General features: G+C 50.6%; 2 protein-coding genes across 4 annotated transcripts in view; one reads left to right on the top strand and one right to left on the bottom strand.

Annotated features, from left to right (window-relative positions):
• The first annotated feature begins 5495 nt into the window (after window positions 1–5495).
• Window positions 5496–12685, top strand: PGAM5 (phosphoglycerate mutase family member 5). 2 transcript variants are annotated; one of them, XM_012657264.1, is made up of 6 exons: window positions 5496–5743; window positions 7864–8042; window positions 9157–9282; window positions 9406–9494; window positions 9610–9743; window positions 11648–12685. In XM_012657264.1, the coding sequence occupies exons 1-6, from the start codon at window positions 5553–5555 to the stop codon at window positions 11796–11798; spliced, it is 870 nt and encodes a 289-aa protein (XP_012512718.1). In that variant the 5' UTR covers window positions 5496–5552; the 3' UTR covers window positions 11799–12685. The 2 variants fall into 2 exon arrangements, with proteins under 2 accessions (XP_012512718.1, XP_012512719.1); XM_012657265.1 differs by having other exon boundaries at window positions 5522–5743; window positions 9613–9743.
• A 2657-nt stretch (window positions 12686–15342) lies between these two features.
• The window catches only part of ANKLE2 (ankyrin repeat and LEM domain containing 2), a 17529-nt gene continuing 8243 nt past the window's right edge, over window positions 15343–24628 (bottom strand). For both annotated transcript variants that reach the window (XM_012657262.1, XM_012657263.1), the window contains exons 7-12: window positions 22427–22599; window positions 20903–21009; window positions 19805–19995; window positions 18454–19096; window positions 17306–17437; window positions 15343–16867 (exon numbers count right to left, since the gene is read on the bottom strand). In XM_012657262.1, coding sequence (XP_012512716.1) covers window positions 16645–16867; window positions 17306–17437; window positions 18454–19096; window positions 19805–19995; window positions 20903–21009; window positions 22427–22599 — 1469 coding nt within the window. In that variant the 3' untranslated portion in view covers window positions 15343–16644. The remainder of the gene's footprint in view (window positions 16868–17305; window positions 17438–18453; window positions 19097–19804; window positions 19996–20902; window positions 21010–22426; window positions 22600–24628) is intronic.

Below are 24628 nucleotides of genomic sequence, written 5' to 3'. Positions count from 1 at the left end.
TCTCCCCAGGTGAACACTCACAAGTAATGTGGAAAACAGACATCTGTGAGTGGTTAGGTGAGCTGGAAATAGTTCTGAGAAAGCACTTTTTCCTGTATTTAGGTCTAAGTGCCTTGACCAAATCATATTTTAATTATATCTGAACGAAATGAACCCATAAGTCTATGAAACTGCATCGAGTGGAACGGTACCAGAATCCACCGTGTACTGCCGAGGGCTTGCTTTCTCCAAGCACAACTGACATGGAGACTTTTTGATTGCAATGAGATGGAAATTGAAGGACTCCAAGAAAGAGAAAGTCTCTTGAGACAGAAAAAAAGGGTTTATTTCTTTAAAATGCTGTGATGGCTCGCACAGCATTTGCTCTGCCTAGAACAGAGTAGTGTGTTTCCAATCAGATGGTCTAGAGCCCCCAAGCTGGTTCAGCTCAGCCACGGCTGGGGATGCCAGCAGAGGTGCCAGCTTCCTCCACCAGAGCTGTGCAGCACAGCGCTGTCCCAAAGTGTGTGGGGGAGATGGCTATGGCAGGGGTGTCCTCTTCATCTGATTTCCTCAGGGCAGAAAACTTAAGCCAACAGGCACAATGACAAATCTCACCTGGCTTGGGAGACCGAGGATCAAGTTTCTCAGAGAAACACTGTCGCTCCATAAATTAATATTATTATATTAGAGACAGAAATGGTCTCAGGAGTTTTGCAGGACTTTGCCCTGAAGGAATATGTGAACGTGTTAGTTTGTATATCAAAAGCTGCTCCACCTCAGGAGGGCATCTCAAAGGTCAGCAGCAGTTGCTTTCCAAGGTGACGATGCTGTGGTCTCAACCCCATGATCCTCACCTGCTTTGAACGACAAAGCAAGTGTGCATGGAACCACGGGGTGAGAGCTGATCAAAGAATGCCTGCCCAAAAGACAGACACCTGCAGCTAAAAACAATTAGCTCAAGGGACAGTTCCTGCTTGACTTCTGATCACCTGTCTCTATCTGCAATAACTAGATAAAGAAGTATGGAGCCACTATAAAACAGTTAATTAAGGGATCTATGGAAGCCTTTTGAAAGACTTTTAACCCTAAACAAACTACCTGTTATTATGTAAATCTGTTTCTCTGGCAACCAACCTTTGTACCTATAAATACCCATGTAAAACTTCACTCATGGCCTCACAATTGACGGGGATATTCGAGAGGACTCGAGTACCCCCGCTTTGCCTTTTCTTTATATAAAACTATACCTTCATCTCTGTATTCTTTTATTTCTATTATTTTCCATTTTCTATTATTTTCTTATCCTTTGTTACGACCCCTACCTAAGGGACCTGATTTTTTGCTCGGAGTGTAGCTAACTCCTCACAAAACATAACAAGCAAGCGTGGGTGGGGGAGGAGGGGAGGGGTGTACATACCTAATGGATGCAGTGCGCACCGTCTCAGGGATGGACACGCTTGAAGCTGACTCAGGTGGGACAAAGGCAATGTATGTAACCTAAACATTTGTACCCTCATAATATGCTGAAAAAACAAACAAAAAACCAAGCGTGGTTTCTCAGCAAAGGGCCAGGAGCAGAGGACTAACAGGACACACACCCCGTGCCCACGTGCAGCCTATCTTTTTATGTATGTATGTGCGAATGAATGAATGAGTGAGGTGGAGTCTGCTGCCGTGGCTAGAGTGCAGTGGCGTCATCACAGCTCACTGCAATCGCAAACTCCAGGACGCTAGGGATGCTCCCGCCTTGGGCTCAGATTACAGGTGTGAGCCACCACGCCTGGCCCAGCCTACTTTCTTTAAAAGACGCAGAGCAGCAGGCGTCTTGCTCTCAGGCAAAGTACTGATCTCAGTCTGTGACCCTATTGGTTTCTGACACGGGGAGGTGTCAGTGGTGCTGTTGTCTCGCACATTAGTTCCCTATTGCTGCTCTAACAAATTACTGCAAACTCGATGGCTTAAAATAACAAATTTACTATCTTGTGGTTCTGGAGGTCAGAAGTCCAAAATGGGTCTAATAGGGCTAAAATAGGGTGACGGCACGGCTGTGTTCCTGCAGGAGGCTCCCCAGGAGCATCCATGTCCTTCCCTGTTCAGTTCCTCGAGGCACCCACATTCCTTGGCTCACAGCCAGTGTCCCTCGAACCTCCGCTTCCATCCCCACATCTGACTCTCCTCCCGCCCTCTTACAAAGACCACTGCAATTACATCGGGCACATCTGGATAACCCAGCATACTCTCCCCATCTTGAGGTCCTTAATCACATCTGCAAAGCCTCTTTTGCCACGTAAGGAAACACATTCACAGATTCTGGAGGTTAGGACATGGCGGGGCCAACCGCACCTGGTCTTAGCCTCTCATGGGGGATTTCCCCAAAGGTCTCCCATAACTCGCAAGAAAAGCAGCTGACTACGTGTTGTGCGCACAGCTTAGGTTTCACTCCATGTGGGAGGAATGCTCATGTGTCTGTTCCCTCAGCTACCCCCTCGGACGAGTATGAGTAAGCCTCTTCAGAGCAGTCTCTCTGCGTTTGTTCCCCAGCACCTACATAACGTCTAAGAAAGAGTGGACAGTCGGTGTTTGGTGAATGAGGAAGGCAAGACTCTCCTGCTGTTAGAGATAAATGGGGCTCAGCAGTCTGTGGCCTGGCGTCCTGCTGCACCCCTCAGGCAGCACTGGCCCTGTGCAGTACACACCTCATCCTTGCAGGAATCACGCCACCAGCACTCACTTCCTTCCTTGTTTCTCCCTCAAAAACAAATCCTCCCACCTTGCTAAGATTACAGGCATGAGCCACCACGCCCGGCCGATCTCCTCAGTTTCATATGCCTACCTTTCGGCTGTTTTTTGTCTCTGCTCTCCTGTTGTTCATTTCCAAGCACCTCTTACCCTTTTTTTCTCATTCTGAGAACTTTTTTTTTTTTTTTTTGAGACAGGGTCTCCCTGTGTTGCCCAAGCTATAACACAGTGGCATCATCATAGCTCATTGCAACTCCTGGCCTCAAGTGATCCTCTTGTCTCAGCCTCCTGAATAGCTGGGACTACAGGCATGCACCACCATGCCTGGCTAATTTAAAAATTTTTTGTAGAGACGAGGTCTTACCCTGTTGCTCAGGATGTTTCAAAGTTCTGGCCTCAAGTGACCCTCCCACCTCGGCCTCCCAAAGTGGTAGGATTATAGGTTTGCACCACTGCACTTGGCCTGAGAACCTTCTTTCTTGATAGTAGCATTCCATTCTTGTTTCATGGATACAATATTCCTCGAGATTTCAGTTATATGTTTTTGGAAGTTTTCTTCTGAGTTGTGCTGTTTCTATTTTCTTAGAGTTAGTTTTTTTGTTGTTGTTTATTCATTTGTTCTGGTCTTTATCTTTCGTGATCAGGATTTCTGCAAATGTTTGTTGATCCTTGGTTGCTCATTAATGTTTGATTCAAAGGCACTAAGGCATTCTTTGGAAGCTGAGTGTGTGGGCTGCACTTGTCAAATGGTGCCTTTACTGTGGGCTGATCAAGCAGGGACCCAGTTTTGTTGGGGGTCACTCACTCTCAATAACTGAGGTCTTTTCTCTTGGGCTGGCAGTTTCCACAAGAGGAATCCTTTAACTTCTTGCCTTGGGGAAGGATGGTGGTGATAGTGGAGCATGGTATAAGCCTAGTGGCCAACAAAAAATCTTGTGGCTAACTTGAGGAAAGGGGTTAGAGGTCCTACTATTCATTACGTGAACTTCATGTACTCCCGTATTTACTACTGCATCCCACTCTAACCTGTGCTTGGTGTCCTCAAATCTAGAGTCCCCTGGTTCAAATCCTCTGGAACAGAATTTCTCTAGTGTTCTGCCACTGTGGAGGTGATGTATGCACCTGAATGTACGCATGAGAAAGGGCATGTAAAGGGCAACCACTTTTTACAGACTTTCGGTCAGTTGTCCTGTTTTTATCCCTCCCCACTGTCCTCAGATGTGGGGCTAGAACCTGCAGCCTTGGGGCCACATGTGGCCTTCTGGATTCTCGAGTGCAGCCTTTTGAATGGAACCAAATTTTACAGAACAAATCCTTTTAATAAAGGGATTTGTTTTGTGAACCTTGGATCAGGCGGAGGGGCCGCACTGGGGGATCTGGAGGGCCACATGTGGCCTGAGGCTGCAGGTTCCCCACCCCTGCCCAAGACTCTTCTAGATTCACTTGCTTCTTGGTTTCCTTCCGTGTCGGCAAGTGGTGTTCTGTTTTCTCAGGTAAATAAAGATCTGAATTCCAGCTTTTCAAAATTTTGTTAACTTTTGCAGCAGTTTTTTATCATGGATTCAACTATGTCCTTGTGGATTTGTCTTTTCAAAAGATTAAAATTTAAAAAAAAATCTTTTTAGTATTATTTTAGTAAACGACCTGTGGAAGAAGCAGACCTAAATGTATGGGTTCAAGACACCAAGCTTAAGCAGAGGCATGGGTATTTCTGTGGAAAACATTAATTCTCCAAAGTGATTTTGTAAAAACGCAAATTACATCACGTCACTTTCCAACTTTAAAATGTGCAGATATAGTCCAGCAATCTCACTTCTGGGTACAGACCCAAGGAATTTAAGGCAGGGTCTCGAAGAGGTATTTGTACACCTATGTTCACAGCGGCTTTAGTCACAGTAGCCAGAAAGTGGAAATAACCCACGTGTCCAACGACGGGTGAACGGATAAACAGAATGTCGTCTACCCACACGATGCAATTTTATTCGCCTTAAAAGGGAATTCTGACACGTGCTGTAACATGGAACTTGCACGACATTATGCTAAGTGAAACACGCCCGTCACGAATGCGCGAACGCTGCGTGGTTTCACTTATACGAAGTAGCTGGCGTGGCTGAACCGACAGCAAGCAGAACGGTGGGCGGGCACCGAGGGGAGAGGGCGTCACTGTTTGATGCGGGCAGAACCGAAGTTCGGGAAGATGGAAAGGTTCTGAAGATACATGGTGGCGATGGTTGAGGACAACAGCGACGTACCTAAAGCGAACGGACTGCGCTCTTAGAAGCGGCTAAGATGGTAAACTTTGTGTGCTCTACCACAATAAAACATTTTTTAAAAAGCGAAAACCTTCTAGAGGTTGTGAGTTCACCCGAAGCCCCAAGTTCTTATCTGTGGGACCCTGCCAGTCCTTCCGCGGCATTTCTACACTGCCGCCACCTCCTTCCTGCCTCGGGGCCTCGGCCGGCCTCCCCGGGCCGCATCCCGGCGCAGCCTCCCCACCGCCCGCGTCCGCCCCGCCCCGACGCCGGCCCACCTGTGCCACGGCGGGGAGCCCCAGGAGCCCCCAGGGCTGGCGGGACGGATGACGCGACTCCAGGGTCTTCTGCAGACGTCGAGGGAAGGTCTCGGTGAAGAGGCGTCCCGAACCCTCGAAAACCCCGCGAGCGGCGCCCAGCTCCGCCTCTCTCCGAAGGTGTGGCCGGGAGCTCTGAGCGTCCCTGCGGCCCGGGAGGCGGGACTTCCGCCAGGCCCGCCGGAAGCGGCTCTCACCTTGTCCCTCGCGGCGCGCCGTCCGGGCCGAGTGCGCCTGCGCGGGCCGGCGCGGAGCGGGCGGCATGGCGTTCCGGCAGGTGCTGCAGCTGGCGGCCTGCGGGCTGGCCGGGGGCTCGGCCGCCGTGCTCTTCTCGGCCGTGGCGGTGGGGAAGCCGCGCGCGGGCGGGGACGCGGAGCCGCGCGCGGCCGAGCCGCCGGCGTGGGCGGGGGGAGCGCGGCCGGGGCCCGGCGTCTGGGACCCCAACTGGGACAGGTGCGCCTCTGCCCGGGGCGGGGGCTCGGCGGGGCGGGCGGGGTCGTGCCCGGGGCGCTCGGAGCGGCGGGGCCGGGCTGGAACCTCGCGTCTCGGGTCGCGCGGCGGCCACAGGTGGTGACTGAACGTTTGCAAATGGCGCGCGTGAATGCGGAAGAGTAGTCTTAGTTTCATTTCACTTTAACTTAAAAGCAAAAGCATTGCAGGTTTTAATATTCATTACGTGTTGAGATGATAGCATATTTGGCATATTGGATTAAATAAAGTGTGATGTTGAAATTTCACCTGTTTCTCTTTTTTAATGTTGCTACTAGAACGTTTAAAATTACGTCTTGCTGGCATTCTGTTTCTATCGGGTAGGTTCTGGAGGTGGGAAGCAGTCCTTGTGGGACGGTCCTTACTGCGCTTGATAGCGTGAGAAAAGGGGCACAGAACTATTATTTGTTACTATAGTTGTATTAGGAGCTTCATAGATACATTTTTAATTTAAAAAAAATAACTTTTAGTTTACAGAAAAATTGCAAAGAAAATAGAGTCCCTTTATATCCTACACCTAATTTAACATCTTACACCAGGTGTGGTGTGTTTGTCACAGTTAATGAACCAATATTGATATGTTATTATTAACTTAAGTTCATGCTTCATTGAGATTTTTTAAAATTGGTTTTTCCTTAATGTCCTTTGTTCCAGGATCCCACAGACAATTAGTCTTCATGTCTCCTTAGGCTCCTTTTGGCCGCGGCAGTTTCTCAGACTTTCCTTGTTTTGATGATCGTGACTTGTTTTGAGGAGTCCTGGTCAGCTACTTTGTAGCAGGTCCCTCAGTTGGTATTGTCTGATGTTTTTCTCTTGATAGACTGGAGTCATATTCTCTTTTTTAAAAATCAGTACATTCTGAATTTCTTAGGCCTTTTTAAGGAACCAGATTCACTCTGAGGTTAAAGAACTTGCCTGAAGTAGAACCAACAGTTGAATCCAGCGTCATCTGATTTAAGCCGATGTTCTGTGTTTGCTTGTCATGTCTAGATTTATGAACGGGGAACACTGGGAGAAGAGAACTGAGCCTCGTGGGGTGAGGAAGGACTCATGACAGACAAGGCATGAGCCATTGCAGCAAGGTGCCAGAAAGGGAGCACTTTTCCTCTTGTATGCCATAGATCCATGCTAGAAGTTTCCAGAGCCTCATCTGGTTAAACCTCCAGCCTTTTCTGGGACTTCAGGTAGTCCATGGATACCTGCCTCTGTGCCTGTAGCTCCCAAATGTTTGCTCTGGCCCCTCCAGACTTGCCGGTGCAGTACAACAGGCGCCCAGGTTAGCACGGCCCAAACACCCCGAGGCACCATTACGCCTTTCCAAAACTTGCTCTTCCACCATTGTCTCTGCTGAGCAAATTCTGGCAGGTTCAACTTGTGCTGTTCCCATTCGCTGCCACGTTTAACTTACTAGCTTCAGCTCTGTGAGCCACCAGACGCTGACCTGGCCTCTCCTGACCTGATGGGTTCCTCCATGTCCCGGCAGCTCAGGAATAGGACTCTGTGATAACGGGAATGTTTCTTTCTTGCTGTCCAACACGGTAGCCACTACCCGAAGTGAGCATTTAAATGTGCTCAGTGTGACTGAGGAAATGGAGCTCTAATTTTATTTAATTTTAATTATTTTGAATTTAAACAGCCACACAGCTAGTGGCTACTGCTGGTCAATGCGGTTCTAGGGTCTGCTGAAATGTTACCGTCGGTGAGACCGTTCTGGCCACCCTGTCGACACTCCCCCCCGCCCCCCATCCTGTTACCTGGTTTTGTTCCCCATGTGCTTGATTGTGCTCTGGGTTGTCTGCTGATTGTCTGCCACTCCTCACTGAAACGTAAGTTGCACAGGGCTTCACTTGTCTGTTTTGTTCACCACTGCGTCACCCAAAACAGGCCTGGAGCTGGCTTTCGGGATACAGAGTGGAGTGTGCTCTGAGAGGCTGGTCTCCAGGGCAGTGCCGAGGGCCCTGGCCTCTCCCCTGAGCTCTTCCCAATCAGTCTGAGGATTTGGAAATACCATCTTATCAGAAATATTTAAAGGTGACCTGGGAACAGAGGTCACAAGGACATACCATCTTGTGTTTCAACATTAGGCGAGAACCATTGTCTCTGATCAACCTGCGGAAGAGGAATGTGGAGTCCGGAGAAGACGAGCTGGCTTCCAGGCTGGACCACTACAAAGCCAAGGCCACGCGGCACATCTTCCTCATCAGGCACTCCCAGTACCACGTGGACGGCTCCCTGGAAAAGGACCGCACCCTGACCCCACTGGGTACGTGACTGGGGCTCGATTCCCGGCTGACCCCCCTTGGTCATCTTTCTCGAAGGTGCACCAGGCATTGGGCCTCCTTGAACCTGGGTCAGAGACGTTGTCATTGTCAGTGACGGTCAGCTGAACTTGGACAGGAGACAGGCTTTTAAAAATGTCCTTCACTTTAAAAAACTATTGTGATTGGCCTTGCTTGCAAGAGGTCCGGTGCAGTGCGTATTCTAGCAGGGGCTTTGTGCTCCCCGGGGCGACTGAAGTCAGCACAACTTTCACGCTGCATTTTTCTTGACTTAATTTACTGCTGAAGATCCTTCCATCCAGCAGTTACAGATCTGCTTGGCCTCTGTGTCGTGGGGTTCTGTTGAACAGACAAGACAGCAACAGAAAGTCCCAGCTGTCCCCGACAGACCTGCGGTTGCTGGTTTCTTGGGGCTGTAACCAGTGCTGCCAGGAATGTCTCTGTGCCCGTGCATGGGTCTGTAGGAGAAAGTGCTGGAGAAGGAAATGCAGGGTGGTCTGAGGTACAGTTTAAGTGTTTAAAAATCGGTTTGAGTGGGATCCTGCGCATTCGTGCACACATTTGGTCAAAGGGTTTATAGGCCTGTGCTGGAGCAGACACTGCCCCTCCCTGCACAGCTGCTTCTGGCTCCTGTGCACAGGTGGAAAGTGAAGCAGCTAGCAGATGTCACCACACCCAAAGGAAACCGACTTCCTGAGGGCGTTTTCAGCCAGATGCTAAAACACGTGAGAAAACACATTTGTACTTGCATCCAGTCTCAGCCTGGTAACCCTGAGATGTTCAGTTCTTACGAATTGACGTCCGTGACCTCACACGGCCAGTGGGTCACACAGCCGAGTAAGAAGGGTGCGAGGGACCCAGAGTGGGAACAGGGCCCACCCGAACTCCGACAGTCATCAGGTCTGGCGTTGGTGGTGTTCATGGAACCAGATGTGTTTTTTCTATGTGGGGGTTGAAAACAGCTGGATTATCGTGTGCTTTTGCTAACTGGGTACAGGGGCCCTGGGGTGGTGCTTGGTGCCTAACCGGGCTTCACTCCCTGTGCAGTGAAGGAGGGACCCAGGCACACGTAGTTCTAAGGTGTGTTTCGCCTTCAAGGTCGCGAGCAGGCTGAACTAACTGGGCTCCGACTCGCGAGCTTGGGGTTGAAGTTTAACAGAATCGTCCACTCCTCCATGACCCGTGCAGTGGAGACCACCGACATCATCGGGAGACACCTGCCAGGTGAGTGCTCTGCGTGGGGGCCTGAATGCTGAGCCGCGGCGCAGGTCACGGGGTAGCTCCCTGGAGGAGACGCCAGCCGCGCGTGTGACGGCAGCACCCGGGCTCCCCCGTGCCTCTCCCCAGGCGTCTGCAAGGTCAGCACAGACCTGCTGCGGGAGGGCGCCCCCATCGAGCCAGACCCACCGGTGTCGCACTGGAAGCCAGAAGCTGTGGTAAGAACACCTCCCCGCGCAGCCCTCAGCCGGTGTGTCTGGCTGTCCCCTGGCCGCCCGGGCAGTGGCGTTGCCTGTGTGTTCGCACACTGACGCCTCCTTACTCTGCCCCCAGCAGTATTATGAAGACGGAGCCCGGATCGAGGCCGCCTTCCGGAACTACATCCACCGGGCAGATGCCAAGCAGGAGGAAGACAGTTACGAGATCTTCATATGTCACGCCAACGTCATCCGCTATATCGTGTGCAGGTAGGGGCCGGCCAGGTTGTGCTCGGCCTGAAACGATCTTAGACTTAGAGGAAAGTAGCAAGAACGGGACAGAATTGGCGGCTACCCTGCCCCGGCCTCCCCGCAGCTGACACTTGCCACCCACCGGCAGCCTCGGGACGTGGTGCCTTGTGGTCACTGTCCCTGGGCTCCAGCAGCCCGTGAGGGTCCTCAGCCTCGTCTCTCGTAACCGGGACCCTCTTGATGAGCCCCAGTCAGTTGTCAGGCAGAACGTCATTCATGTGGAGTTTCTCACGATTGTGTGTTTTTGGGAAGAAGAGCGCAGACAGTTGAGGTGCCTGACGCTGGCGGGTCGCTGTGGTGACCTGGGTCAGGTGGTGTGCGCTGGACTCGTCATACTCGACCTGGTCATTTCCCCTTGGAAACTGATACATGTCCCAGGGGACCGCAGACGTCCTGTCTCAGACCGACGCTGGCTGCTCTCGGCACCCGTCATGGTCCTGCTGGCACGTCCTCACTCTGGTGTCTGTGCCACGGCGACCGAGTCCTCCTGTAGGAGGCTCAATCTGCGTGCGGGCGCAGGCGCGGGGATGTCCGCTTTGTTCCGTGGGCTGCGCAGGCTGCTCCTTCAAGGGGCTCCCGCTCTCTGGCACCACAGATTGTTCCGGGCTCAGGTTGTGTTTTCCCTGCCACGGCCCTGGAATCAGCCATGTCACAGAGGCCCCTGGGTGGTGAGGCCGGTTACGTGCTTGAGTTTGAAACAGGTGAAACAATCCACCGAATCTCACTAAATGCCAAATTGGCTTCGGTAGTGGAGGGTTTCTCTTCTCGAGGGACAAGGCTGGCAGGAGCAGGACAGGACAGAACCGGGCAATGATGCCGTCTGATGCCAGGACCTGGGTCTCTGCCTGCGTGTCCCGTGGGCCTGTCCCTGGGGCTGTGGATGGTGATGTCCCCTCAGGTGTCACAGTTGTCCGTGGTCCTGGCAGGATGCCCGGGATGGTTGGGGGCACCATGGTCCAGAGGGCAGCGGCCCCCGGAAACTCGGACGTGGGGAGCCGGGGTTCCTCAGCTGTTGGTGGGAGGGGGACGTGGTCCCGGGCTGCAGCGCTGGCCCTGAACTATCTCGGTCACATCTTCGTATGCCCGTGCAAAAACCATGTGGGTGATTCCTGTGCTTACGTTAACGTGCTATCACGTGTTCCGTGACACAGTCACTAGCAGGTGACATCAGCGCTGACAGTGCACCAGAAGTAATCGGGAACTTGAGAGTAGAGCTCACCCGTGCCAGGTAAAGCGTGACGAGGAAAGCCAGATGGTTGCCAGCTGGCACGTGACAATCCTCTGTGCTGCTCTGCCCAGGAGTGCGGCCCCCGCGGTGGGGCAGTGCCAGGAAGTCAGCGGGAGGGCGTGGGGTGGCCGGAGACTAGGGAGGTGGGAGCAGCACTGAGCTGCTCAGCAAGTACTAACTGTGCCTAAAAGGTGCTTTTAAGAGCATGAAGAGTGCCACGGGCTGGGGGTCACGACCCTGTCCGTTCCTGGGAGCAACTACGTGAGTTTCTAGAACCCGTCTGCTGTGCCATTCGCCTGCCCCTCCCCCCCGCCGTCACATACGAAAGCAGGTAAACCACATGTGCTTGTGAGAAGCAACGTGTTTCTGACTCACATGCAGCTCTTGAGCTGGGCTCAGTCCCAAAGAGGGCAGGTCCCTTATTTGTTGGGTCAGTTGCCATCGATCCCAGGCAGCTCCTTCCTCTGATAACCCCCTGGCCGGAAGACAGGGAAGACTCAGCCGGCGTGGGGCCCACCCGAGTGTGCTGAGACCCCAGCCCTGCTGTGAGCAGAGCGGAGCGTCCCCGGCCGCCGCCCGCTGCGAGGGGCAGAGCTGCCTTGCTCCAGCGCGTTCTCTCCCTCTTTCCTCCCAGAGCGCTGCAGTTTCCTCCCGAAGGCTGGCTCCGCCTCTCCCTCAACAACGGCAGCATCACCCACCTGGTGATCCGACCCAATGGCCGAGTGGCGCTCAGGGCCCTTGGTGACACAGGGTTCATGCCCCCCGACAAGATCACCCGGTCTTGAGGGCTGTCCGCCAAACTCCACCCTCCTCCTCAGCTCAAGACCTGGCTCTGGCCGCGGCTTCCTTCCGTCTTCCCTGTACAGGCTGCGCTGCAGTTACGTGTTGTTTCTGAGGACGAGGCCGGCAGAAAAGTGGAAATGTCTAAAATGCTGCATTTGGGTGCTTATTCCTGGCCCAGGCTGCAAAGGGAAAAATGTGGATCAGACAGCCTGACTTCTTTGCATGGTTTTCTACCTTCCTGTGACCTGCCAGGATGACTCGGGGGCTGAAGTGGAACCTCGGACAGAAGTCAGGCCCGTTTGGGGACAGACTGACTCACTCTGGGCGACCCTGGGGCTCCCGTCAGGAACCTGTCGGGCACAAGGGTCTGCTCACAACCCATTTTACTTCATACATTCTTTGGTTTCTCAAAACCCTTTGTCACTTAAGTATTTGTCATTTAAAGATTTTCCTGATCTGGGTTCTTGCTTGGAAAACCAGTTTCTCGCTCCAAAGTCACAGATCCCCAGCGCCGTTGGGTCTGATCCCCTACTCTACCAGGACTTCCAGGGCACAGGGACTTGCCAGCTACGCAGATGAACTCGGACAGGTGAGGGACGAAACAAGTCTGTGGCGGTGACGTGACCTGGACCTTCGGTCTCGAGGGAGGTGCAGGCTGGTGACAGCCCAGGAGGGGTGTCCCGTTTCAGAAACTATCCCAGACTCATAGCTCAGTCTTAGTTTGCCCCTAGTTGATCTTTAATGCTTATGGATTAAAATATTTAAACATGATGTATCTATTTCAAATATTCTGTTAATTTAGGAAAAACTACAATTTCTATGAAGTGGTTATGAACATTTTCTGCAATCAATAGAACTGACTGGGATATCTGATCTATTTCTCTGTCCACTTTGGAAATAGATACATTAATAAAATTTTACTGGTTTTTAAAAAGTACTAATTGTGACTGTCATTAAAGAAAACGGGAAACCTGTGCAGGAGTGGTGTTACCAGAAAGTTCTCTGCCACAGGCTGGTGGCTTTGCTGTGTCTGCCCTGGCCGTCCTGCTCGGAGCACTTCCTGCCAGTGGCCTGAGGGCCTCTCTGCGTCCTTGACGAGTACAGCAAGCCTGATGAGTGGCTATCTAGAGCCAACAGCTGCAACAACCACGCACCGTTTTCTAGAACTAGTTTTTACAAGCCAGAGACTGTGCCAACTTCAAAATCACAGATAGCTGGCATGCTCACCTTTGACCTCAGATGGGAAGGACGCCCAAGGTCACAGCCGTGGCCTCCCAGGCAGTGAGGGGCAGCCCAGCCCCTGCACATCAAAGCCCTGACACTGGCCCTCAGCAAAGGGGGGCAGCACCGTAGCAAAAGCCTTAGCTTGGAGGCGGGACCCTGGCTCCTCTGTACCCTTGGGGTCTTCTTCGCAGTGGGTGGGACCCTGGGGCTGGGAGCCAGGCCGCACGCGTGGGTACCGTGGCAGCACAGCCCAGCGTCGGCAGGTGCCGGTTTGCTGGAGAGCAAAGTGCATCATAACGTGAAAGAACCACAAGTTAGCAGGCCCCGGTCCCCACCCCACGGTTCCCACCCCACGGTTCCCTCTCGTCTCTCCACATCACAGCTGTAGGATTTCATGTGAATCCAGCTCAAGCTGGAGACAAAACCTGTCGCGGGATGATCTGGACGCACCGACCAGTCCAAAGGAGAAGCTGGAGGGAGACCTCATGAGAACAGTGTTTTTTAATCCATGGATCACAAGAAACCAGTGACCCAGCAGCCTTCAAATGCTTCTGAAAAAAACCCCAAAAGGATACTCTTAAGAGTGTGCTGCTCGAGTTAAATTTAAAGTTCAGGATGTGAAACTGGGCTTTTAGACTGAAAAGTTAGGCAAAAAACTCAATGTTTGATTCGTTCTAAGAGCACAGAGCAATTATAACCTATATTTTCTTGAATACGGAACTTTTAATTTTAGTATTAAATATAAATTCTAATATAAATTTTCAGCAAACTTTGTTTTCCACTATTCACTATAAAACATTTGCTCTTCTAAGTGGTTTTTCCTTCAATGGCTTTTTCCAGCCAGACAACGAGGGCCACTATGCCTGGGAAGACCCAGCATTGGCAAGATGAGGGCAGTTTCTAGCTCGGGAGGTGAGTGGGGCAGTCAGTGTCTCGGGGGAGGAGGGTGTGCGGGCCTGACCAGATGCCAGGGCAGCCTCGGGGTCTCGGGCGTACACTGTGAATGCCTGGACTGGGGACAGGTCAGCCACGGGCCCAGTGACGTCACGACGGACACTCCCCTGGTTTGGGACAGATGCTCGAAGACTTCCCAAAGACTGGCAACACCACCCTACATCTGAAGAAAACTGCACCCTGGAAGCTGAGTGCCACCAGTGGGAGTGGCATGCCAGGAGATGGCAGCTGGCTCCTGGGGACAACCGTCTTGCTGTGTGTGCCGAAGTGTTTTCTTCTGAGATGGTTGAGAAAGGAACAAAACCAAGTGCAATCTGTACGGTAGAAAACACTCACGGGATTTTGACACGAGAAAAGCAAAACCATGTGCCTTCGACAGCCCAGCAGGCAACGCCTCGCTGAGGAAGACAACGCTGATGCCAGGCCCGACAAGGGCTCCGCAGCCATTCCCTCTGAAAGCTGTGGAAGTTTCTGGAAACATCCAAACATGACTCACAAGGACCTGGCTTGCTTCTCCCCAGGAGCGAACGACAGGCTCGGCACTCCTCACGCAGCCCACCCACCCGGTGCGCGGGCATCACCTCCTTCAAACCAAAGACTTCGCACCGACTGCCGACTCACAGAAGGTTCCCAGGCCAAGTGCAGCCACAAAATTTGTGCGCATTGAACTGAAGCCAGAAAGTGTTTCACAACCGTGCTAGGAAAGAAAGGGGCAAAACCAAAATAAATCTGAGTGCTCAGATTAATACTACTTTGAATTTTACCAAAAAGGCCAACGTGCCAGGCACAGGCGAGAGAGCTCTCTGAGGCTTAGAAGTGACGGCGCATTCGCTGGGACTGGCACCACCTCAGACAGAGGAGAAACAGTCAAAGGTGAAACTTGGAACCTTGGGAAACAGGAGCAGCAGGCCGTAAAACTAGGGCAGAAACACCTTTTTAATTTCGATTTGAATATTTACAATAATATACAGGACAATATGCCAAGATTCTAGAGAAAACAGATCATCACTGTGAATATAATATCCATATTCTGATTTCTTTTGAGAACAAAGATGCCCTTTTAAAATGCTGTTGCTTTTTAGAATAGCATGTCATTTCTGTCTCGTACCTAGATCTCATCTGCTACACAACAAATTAAAACACCCTGTGTAACAGACTTTTGAATTGTATAATCTAAATCTTGATTCCAATTTTCCTGACCTGTCTCTATTTTTTTTTAGAGATGGGGGTCTCACTATATTGCCCAGGCTGGACTTGAACTCCTGGGCTCAAGCGATCCTCTTGCCTCAGCCTCCCAAGTAGCTGGGACTACAGGCACGCACCACTGTGCTCGGCTGAAATAAGCTTTTTTTTTTTTTTTACACAAGTTTCAGTTCAGAATTTTTACAAACAAAAAACAATCTTACACCTACATAGTATCACTGTATATTCTCAAAAAGCAAGTTCAGGAAAATTAAAAATGATTTACAAAAGGCACTGAAGTTAGCAAAAACATTGGTAGTTTTTCCTTTTGGATTAGACACTGGAAATGTTCACAAAATACTGCTTGTGTATGAGCAGTTGTTTATAACACCCAGGAAGAAATCGGCCTTCAGCAAGGTTAGTTCTTCCCGGAATCTTCAGCACATGGTGCTGCGTTCTGCTCCCTGCTGCTCACACGCTGCAGACCCTGCCGCGGTCAGAGCCAAGCGTAACGGCTACAGTAAGCATTACAAGGAACTGAAACGGGACTCAAATTTCTGGTTTCTGGACTGTAAAGCAATGCTCTTTCATAAAGGAAATCCCAACTGGAATGAATTCTAAAATAAAGGATACATCTGCCATAGTCAGCCATATAATCATGTATGCTCAGCAAATCCTAGGAATAAATTTCAAAACTAGGAAACAATTTACAGATTATTTTATTATCTCTGCATTGGCAACTAAATAAAGTAGACTGAAAGCTCAAGTGCTGGTGAAAAATAAAACACCTTTTCATTATTGCTGGTGAGTTTTGTGGGACTATTTGCATAACTCCCAATGGCTAGACTTTCCCTAAGAGAAAAGCTACTTTTATCTTCTGGTCAATAATTTAAATGTTTTCAATGACCCAGATTATGAATATCGCTGCAAGTCTGAGACGTACTCCAGGTTCACTGCCTCCCTGCCATCTACCTCCTCCCTCCGTCTAAACCACAGGGTCAACCAGCAAACTGAGAGGGGTTCTGGCATCATCGTGTGCCAGACCGTCCAGGAGGTGCCCCCAGAAGGCAGGATGACACGCGATTGACCTTTGCGGGGACGTTGGCGCTAACGGCTCAGCCGCTCCCTCCCGAGTCTGGAGCGTTTGCTCAGGAGGTCTGGCGAGCACACGACCACCTGTCAGTAAATGGCCTCGGCACCTCTCTGTGGCATCCCAGACCCAGAAGTCCTGCCTACAAGGTCCGTACCCCTACTACGTCGACATTTTTCAGAAAATTTGTATCTGAGTTTGGTTTCATTAACTTCTTCCAACATACCAGAAATCTAAATTTTATATAGAACACTTGCATTTTCTAAAATCTTACACTCTCAAAGTGAAGGTTAATAAGTTAATCAGAATATAATCTTTTGTGAAATTTTAGCAAGAAACATATTACCCTTTCTTTAAAAACGGAGAGCAAAGCAGGAGCCCGGCAGCGAGTACCGACCCTACAGGGCGGCAAGCTCGGCCAGGCGCATGGCCCTGTGCAGGCGGCTCCCGTGTGCAGGGCTGTGGTGCCCAGGGCTGCCCAGGCCGGGGCAGCAGGAGGTGTGGCCGGGCTTCCCAGGGCTGCTTCCCGCAGGACCGCTTCTCCCTGGACTGCAGCTGTGAGGGCCCCCGAGATCCGGCAGCTGAGACTTGAACTTTCCTTTCAGTGCGGGGCTTGGCCAACTGGGGAAACCAAGGAAGGTCTGTTAGCACAGGTGTGCAGTCAGGGAGAGCAGAGGCAGAGGACCTGGGCACTGGCACCCGAGCCCCGGACACAGCAGAGGCACTTCTGAACTCAGAGCCACGGGCACAGGGAAATTTTAAATCTCTATGCATTTTCCACAAGAATTGTGTGTGACCCTGAGTGTGTGCCCTGACTGCTTCCGCCCCGGCAGCCCTCAGTTTGTCTGCAGCAGACCCACGCTGCCTTCCCACCTGGCTGGCTGGAGGTCCATCCTGTATGCGCAGAGCCCCCGGCAGGGGAGCTACACGTGTGAGCCTGGCTTTGGGACTGCCAGTGTCACGGAAGAGCCACTAACATGTTCACGTGACCATTCCAGGTGCTCCCTTCCAGCAACCACCCTGCAACAGTAAGACGGTTCTCTGGGTTCCCGCTGGTACCTCTGCCTGTCTGAGGGCGAGTAGCACAGGACGGCGCTCTTCCACCTGTGGACAGCCGGGTACTGACGGGGGTCGATGTCTGTGCATTCAAGAGCCGCCAACACATCTTGATCTAGTTTTGATGGCTCCTCTCTAGAATAAAAGGGATTCAAAAAAAAGCAGAAACAACTTTGGTAACAAACAAACAAAAAAAGACTTCCAAAGTATCACTGCAATTGTAACTCAAGAACCCAGCGTAGAACAAAATGACGCACGAGAATCTAGCCAGCCTGAGCACATGAACTACTGACCCATCACCGAGATCTCAGGGCATCCGCTGCAGGGGTGCACAGGCCAGCGTGCAGAGGAGTCTCCCAAGGCCAGGGAGGTGGATGAGGACGCACCGTCCTGAGAACAGAGGGCAGGAGGAGGCAGGGAAAAGATACCTCCAGGACGCCAGCTTAGGTCTCCTATGGTAGCAAGATCCACCCCTGCTATTAAAATATGGTTTAGGGGCTGTGCATAGTGGCTCGTGCCTGTAATCCCAGCACTTAGGGAGGCTGAGGCAGGAGGATCACTTGAGGCCAGGAGTTCGAGACCAGCCTGGGCAACATATCAAGACCCCGTTTCTATAAAACATAGAAAAATTAGCCGGGCATGGTGGTGTGTGCCTGCAGCCTAGATATTCAGGAGGCTGAGGCAGGAGGATCGCTTGAGCCCAGGAGTTTGAGGTTACAATCAGCTATGACGACACCACTGCACTCCAGCCAGGGTGACAGAACAAGACCCTGTCTCTCTAAAAAAACAAAACAAAACAAAAACGTTTTTTGTATATTTCCACCTTCAGGGGGTACTTAACACCAGACGGCTAGGGACTTCCATCACCTACAACACTGAGACTATCCCCAAGGTGGTTTTTCTTCCGAAAACAAACTGAAGTCTTGGAATAGATCCAGTCATTCTGGTTGCATTTACTCCCCTAGCAGGTAACAGCAGACACTAGAATCACCCCTGGCTAACCAGAGAGGTCCCCGAAGGAACATTCAGAAGCCACACACTCGAGACCAGATATGGGAGCTAAAAGAGAACGTCGGGCCGAACTGGGAAAAGACAGGGTTTAAAAGGAACTGGAAACAGAGCACAAGTGTGCGCAGGCGGCACACACCTACCCAAAAAGGAAGAGCCTGTGGGCAGTTTCCCGCGTGCTGGGGGCGGATGCAGGAGACTGAGGACCACACCCGCTCGGGGGCCCCTGCCGGGGGCTGCTGGGGCCCAGGGACATCTTAGCAACTCCAGCTGACATTTCACTCTCCGTCTGTCTTTGGTTATTGCCGAGTCCGTCTGTAGCAGGAGGTGCTGACAAGTCACTTTCTGCCGCGTCCTTTCTTGAAGTCAGGATCTTCTTACCTTTAGTTTTCATAGTATTTTTATTTGGTGCCTTGGAAAAGCTACTTCCTAGATTTTGCAAATTCAGTTGTTCAAACTCGGCACTCAAACCAGAGACGGGTGACAGGAATGCTTCCTCCTTGCCGGGGGACTCTGGCCTCTTCCCTCCCAGTGTCTCGTGACTCGAGGGGCTGCAGAACCCGTTTCTGCTGCCGTGGGGACTGTTCGGTTCTGAGGCTTCTATGAAGTCCGCCGTGTGCTCCGCGGGGAGGGTGCTGCAACCTGGGTGTCCAGAAGCACTGCCTGTGGGCTGGCGAGTATTTCGAGCTGCATTTTGCCGATTTTTAATTTCTTCCAAGCTCCTGTCGTCTTCATCTAGAAACGCCCCCACAGAGATGGAATTGCTGCAGGTCCTCCCACTGCCTGCTGGACGACAGAGGAGCACGTGAGCGGCGTGAGCGACAGCACCGTGCGTGGTCTGTCCCGCCCCAGCACCCTGCAAATTCCTACGACCCAAGCAACAAATTACATTCAAAACCTCCTCTTCAGATTTCAAGACAGACACTCACTGCATCGCTCCCTGGGGAAGGACAGGCGGAAATACACGCCCCCACCGATCTGGGGTTTCAGGGTGGTACCTCACTGCGTTGTAAAGGTGGATGTTTTTTATCACTAGTGACAGACACACTTATTTCCTTTGGATAATTCCTTCTCCTTTGCCCATTTCACTTTTGGGGTATTTCTGTCTTTTTTCTTACTCTTTATATTTTCTTTTTAATGTTGTCGATATTTTCATGAGTTATTTTAAGTTCTGTGTAGTCAAATTACATCATGGTCATTCCATTCACTGCTTTTGTGCTGCTGAAGCACTTTGCACCCTGATTTCTATAAACACACACCGGAATTCTGGTGTGAGGTCCTCCTTGTTCTTTCCCTGAAAACATGCCACATCTAAACATTGGCGTCCCACCCAGTGGAGATCGGCTATCGTAAGTTTTATAAAACAGCACAGGATGAGGCTTTACTTGCCACGCTGAGTAAGGCAAACAAAACCAGAAATAGCAACACTGCGTGAAGTGATGCCGTAGTCTTCACACACACCTACAGCCCCCTAGACGTGTGCTTCCTCCGTACCAGAGGTGGGGGCTCCATCTCTGCAGCAGGTTTTCTTTCCTCCTGTTTCTGGTTGAGGCTTTTTGCCCACTTCCTGCTGAGCGAGATATTCTTCTAGTCTTTGCAGGCCCTCCTGGGAAGACAGATCAACAAAACAGCCCAGAAATTCCCAGTATTCAACCCAGGGATACCCCAGCTCATGAGCTAGCTCCCTGCAAGAAAGAAAACACAATTAACCAGGTGAAAAACCTTAAAAAGATACTCAGAGAACTGATTGTACAGAAAATAGTGCCAAAACAATGTCTGCATCTTGGTTATAATTTTATCCTAAATTTCGGGCTAAAGCAATTTGCATTTTCTGAAACAGTACTCTTCCTCACAGGGTGAGACCCAGCGGTGCTCCCGTGAGGAGCTGCCGCACAGCAGCGTGACGGAAGCAGACCTCAGCCCAAACGCGCCTCACACCAGCACAGCTCCGTGGTAAGAGGCCAAAGAGCAGGACCGCACTGACACACGGGCTTTCTCATTTTCACGGAGCAACCCCACGAAGCTGCGTATGATTCCAGTTTGGGCCACGCACATAAAAACTTAGAGGTCTTTCTCAAGTTCAAGTTGTAAACTTGAAACTGGGCACGTATTTTGAGAAAACGTTCTAAACAATCCCATGAAGTTTTATTTGATTAAAACATAATTCAGCTTTGTGGTTATAGACATTTTTCAGGGACTTTTTAAAAAATTCATAGGTTTCTAGCCACACCTGCCTCTTGTGTTTTAAACAGGGGGGGGAATGTTTGATTTTCTTTTTTTCCCAAGGAAACATCCATTCTTACAGTACCTTACACAAAATGTTAAGATCCCTTAGAAATACGTTACAGAACTGCTCGAAGGTCTGGGAAGGGACAGTTTTAAGTTTTAATTCTGCAATACAAATTGCATCATGTGCAGTTGGTAAGGAATTAGACCTTGATGAAGAGGCTCCGGTAAAGGATTCCTGGAAACTATCACTTTGAAGGCAGCTGTGACTAGATTTTCCACCATCAACCAACATGCAACCACACAGCACACCACACAGCTCCGCGTCTCAGCTTTTATGACTCCACGCGACGGTCCTTTAACTACCTTCCCACTCTCTCAAAGCCTCTCTCCGGGTCAGATTTCCTGACATTGTGAAAGAAGCTTGCTTTCTCTCGAGGTGGAGTTTTCCAGAGTTTGCGAAAATCTTCTGCCTATGAAGAAAAAGGTATATTAAGAGAAGCCAGGGCTGGGCGTGGTGGCTCACGCCTGTAATCCCAGCACTCTGGGAGGCCAAGGTGGGAGGATCACTTGAGGCTAGGAGTTTGAGACCAGCCTAAGCAACATAGCGAGATCCCATCTCTACAAAACGAAAAGTTAGCCAGGTGTGGTGGTGACACCTGTAGTCCCAGCTACTCAGGAGGCTGAGGCAAGAGGATTGCTTGGGCCCAGGAGTTGGAGGCTACAGTGAGCTATGATGAGCTATGATGATGCCACTGCACTCAGAGCAAGACCCTGTCTCTAAAAAAAGGGGGAAAAAAAGAGATGCAACTCACTCAGCTGGGGACACTTAAAGAACCACCAGCATTGCAGAATCTGCTTGTCTCACAACATCCTTCTTGCCACCCCCTCTGGCAACAGAACCCCGGGCCCACCTGCCTCGTAGCTAACAGTGACTGCACTTGCAGGTCAGCGAGGGGCTGTCTTCTTTCCTGCGGCCCAGTCTGGGCTATGAGGGTCAGATCGTAGGACCAGAAGGGCCTACGCATGAGGCCTTGCCCTGGGGACAGCAGGTGTCTTGGAGCGACCACCCCTGACCACACATCTAACATTCTTCCCATCACAAGAGAAGAAAATAAACATTTATCTTTCTGAGTCACTCTTACTAGAGTTTTATGTTTTATGGAGCTGATCTAATCCTGATACCTCCTCATTTTCAAGACATTTTTATAGTTGCAGATAACAACTTATTTAGAAAGCTTTTAGTACAAGATTACATGCAGGTCAGTGCATGAAATAGTTCAGCTGGAGAAAGAATTACCAAATGCAAAACTGGCATAAAAATGTGCATAACCTTTGACCCAGCACCACCACCACTAAGGGTTTATGTGAACATCAGGGATGCGAGTGGGGCCCAAAGGGGTTGAGGTCTGGGTACCGAGGAAGGGCCCCAGGAGAGGGAGGTGACACAAAACATTTGCGAGGACGTGGGCGGGAGCTGGGGCCTCAGGAAACTTGGTCTGGAAGTTCGCCCTGCAGATGGAAGCCTCCTGGTCACGAGGGACAGCCTCGCTAGACTGGCGAGGTGCTGGGAGAAGGTCCCGACGTGCACAGGAGGAATCGGGGATGACCCAGGCACAGGAGAGGTCTAACCAGGCAACTTGAGCTGCACTGAGAAGTGTGGGCTTCTCAGCACGTGCCTGGCGAACACGTAACCAGTCAGGAACACGTTTCTCTGGCAAATGTCCTGAAGCCCGTCACCAGCTCCCTGGGAGCTGGTTTTGGAAGAGGATGACCTTAGGTTCCATGGGACCTGGTTCCTAAGCCCAAGCACAAAGCAGCAGGCTAGAAAACCCAGGAACGGTGTGGCCCAGCCAGGAGCTGATTCCAGAAGGTTCCACAGCAGCTCACCTTAGACGGACTCAAGGGCCCTGCGAAGGCTCTCAGGGTCAGCACAGGGTCTCTGGGGCTGCCTCCATAGCGGCCCCCAGGAGAGGACTGGGCCGCCTGGTCCGAGGACCACAGCTCCCCGATGACTGGAGAAGAAGTGTCTTCTGCTCTCAGAAGCGGCACGTAGTAGTGACCTGAGGGAGGAGACAGGCGTTGGCCCACCGCGGCGTGTCGGGTCTGGGTGAGCAGCGTGAGAGTTAACGCAGGCACCTACCACGGCCTTCGCAAACGGACAGTGACAAAAAATAAAAACCACACAAGCTCTGCAGCCAAAGGTCAGGACAAAGACCAGAACTCGCTTAACTAAATAAGCCTCACTTCCTTCCTCTGCTAAGAAAGAAAAAAGGAGGAGAACAGAAGACAACCCCCCACCCAGGTATGAAAGGACAGAAAGGCGGCCCGTCTCGAATGCACAAGATTAGGAATAAATGGTAGAGGTAAGTTACGTTCTGTTTCTCCCCTCCTTCTCAGTCCCCCACTGCTGCGGTACTTCGCAGTTCGCATCACCGATTACCCGTCTCCAGACCGACCCAGAGCCCCCTGGCGCTCTGACGGGAAGCGTGGGAAGTGCGCCCTGCAGGGGAAGTCACCTGGGTTAGTGTCGTAAGGTCACGCGCCACCCATCCTCCTGCAACACCAGGAGGTACAGCCAGTCGTGCTGCTCAAGAATGCCTGGGAATTTTTATTTTAAATGCTTATCATAGTTTTTATATTTTTTTCCCTGATTATCAAAGTACTATATTTTCATTGTAGAGTATGTTAAAAACTACAGCGATTAAAATACAGTATTTCATGTTTTAAAATCTTGGCTCAGGATGTACCATATATATAATGGCATTTTATTGGTAATTGGCAAGTTTTTTCCTCTTAGTGGTATATGAAATAGTGGTGTCTCCTGTTGAAGGTATATGGTAAAATCCATCTATAACGTAACTATCCATAAAATAGTAATGCTTAATTGGTGGGTTGCTTTTTTTTTTTTTTTTTTTTTTTTTTTTATGAGACAGAGTCTAGCTCTGTTGCCTGGGCTGGAGTGCAGTGGCATCAGCCTAGCTCACAGCAACCTCAAACTCCTGGGCTCAAGCGATCCTCCTGCCTCAGCCTCCCACATAGCTGGGACCGCAGGCATGCGCCACTGTGCTCAGCTGATATTTTTTTTTTTGGGGGGGAGTTGAGGTCTCACTATGTTGCCCTGGCTGATCTTGAATCCTTGACCTCAAGTGATCCTCCTGCTTCAACCTCCCAAAGTGCTGGGATTATAGGAGTGCCCAGCTCCTTTTTTGGCATATCCATTTAAGGTCCTTTTAAAAACTTCTATCAACAAAACTGGATTCGTGCTCTCTCAACAGTTTGGTGTCCAGCTTTTTTATCTTCTCATTTTACGTCTTGCATAACACTCTTGGGTCCTTCCCTATCTTTACACAAGCGTGGACCTCGCTGGGAGATACGACTGGCACCAGCCAGGGACGCGGCCAGTCCCTCAGCATGCTCCATGGGTGTGAAGCCACAACGTGACACAGGCCACCACAAGACCACTGAAGCTGACCCACGCCTGGCTTCACATGAGACCGTTAGCAGGAACCAGGCAAGGTGTACTGGGTCTCTGAAGGGCTGGGTAGTCCAACCCTTCAGAAACTTGGAAATCGCAGCAATAATATTTTCTCCTTAGAAAACAGCTGGATGAACAGATCTCAGGGGTATTAGCATCTATTGTCACAAATAGGAAAGGCCTCATCAGACCGTCAGCATTGCTACCTACCTCATTTCAAAGCATTCCTGACAGTGTGGTTTGAAAATCCACAGAGCAGATCAATCTGTTTAGTTACCAGGGATGTTCTGGTAACACCACCACACGTTTCTGGGGCCCTCCAAATGTTCAAGCCAGGTCTCTGTTTCTTTCTCCTTTTTTTTTGCTTCATAAGACAAAGCTAAAAGATTTTTTTAAGATTCTGCTTGCTTAATAAGTGCAAAATTTGGTACGTATTGATTTTACTGAATTAAAAGCTATGCCTGTTTTTGTTTCTTTCTCCTTTTTTTTGGCTTCATAAGACAAAGCTAAAAGATTTTTTTAAGATTCTGCTTGCTTAATAAGTGCAAAATGTTATACTATATTCATAAGATTCGTCTGTCTTTGATTATTAGCAAGGCTGAACATTTTTCCAT

This window comes from Propithecus coquereli, unplaced genomic scaffold (assembly GCF_000956105.1).
Source record: "Propithecus coquereli isolate 6110/MARCELLA unplaced genomic scaffold, Pcoq_1.0 Scaffold535, whole genome shotgun sequence".
NCBI classification, from domain to species: domain Eukaryota; kingdom Metazoa; phylum Chordata; class Mammalia; order Primates; family Indriidae; genus Propithecus; species Propithecus coquereli.
Note: the sequence above shows the minus strand (reverse complement) of the source record. Positions and strands in the feature narration are given on the sequence as shown.

What these genes read in the sequence shown, in the direction of transcription:
- PGAM5 (XM_012657264.1), top strand. Translation starts at nt 5,553, where the DNA reads ATGGCGTTCCGGCAGGTGCTGCAGCTGGCGGCCTGCGGGCTGGCCGGG. An exon ending in TGGGACCCCAACTGGGACAG is followed by an intron (nt 5,744 to 7,863) that starts GTGCGCCTCTGC and finishes TTTCAACATTAG; the next exon opens with GCGAGAACCATTGTCTCTGA. An exon ending in CATCGGGAGACACCTGCCAG is followed by an intron (nt 9,283 to 9,405) that starts GTGAGTGCTCTG and finishes GCCTCTCCCCAG; the next exon opens with GCGTCTGCAAGGTCAGCACA.